This window comes from Papilio xuthus, unplaced genomic scaffold (genome assembly GCF_000836235.2).
Source record: "Papilio xuthus unplaced genomic scaffold, Pxut_1.1 DF827570.1, whole genome shotgun sequence".
Taxonomy (NCBI): Eukaryota; Metazoa; Arthropoda; class Insecta; order Lepidoptera; family Papilionidae; genus Papilio; species Papilio xuthus.
Window position 1 is genome coordinate 2,967,593 of NW_013531079.1, and position 209 is coordinate 2,967,801.

At 58.4% G+C, this 209-nt stretch overlaps 1 protein-coding gene across 1 annotated transcript in view; it reads right to left on the bottom strand.

Moving 5' to 3' along the window:
• Window positions 1–209, bottom strand: part of LOC106118503 (uncharacterized protein C17orf104) — a 10,299-nt gene that overhangs the window by 1,294 nt on the left and 8,796 nt on the right. The window contains exon 10 of the mRNA XM_013313162.1: window positions 13–66. Within this exon, the coding sequence (XP_013168616.1) occupies window positions 13–66 (54 nt within the window). The remainder of the gene's footprint in view (window positions 1–12; window positions 67–209) is intronic.

The window sequence follows — 209 nt, forward strand, 5'->3', positions numbered from 1 at the left end:
TATCGAACTGACCTTGTTGTGTATCGGTGTCTGCGGCGTGTGAGGTGCGTGAGGCGTGTGAGCGTGAGGTCAGCGTGAGGACGCACCATATGGTGCAGCGGGCACGCCGCGCGCTCTCGCCTAGTTGCTTCACTGCCTCCGCTAGGTTTGTTGTTGTACTATCGAACTGACCTTGTTGTGTATCGGTGTCTGCGGCGTGTGAGGTGCGT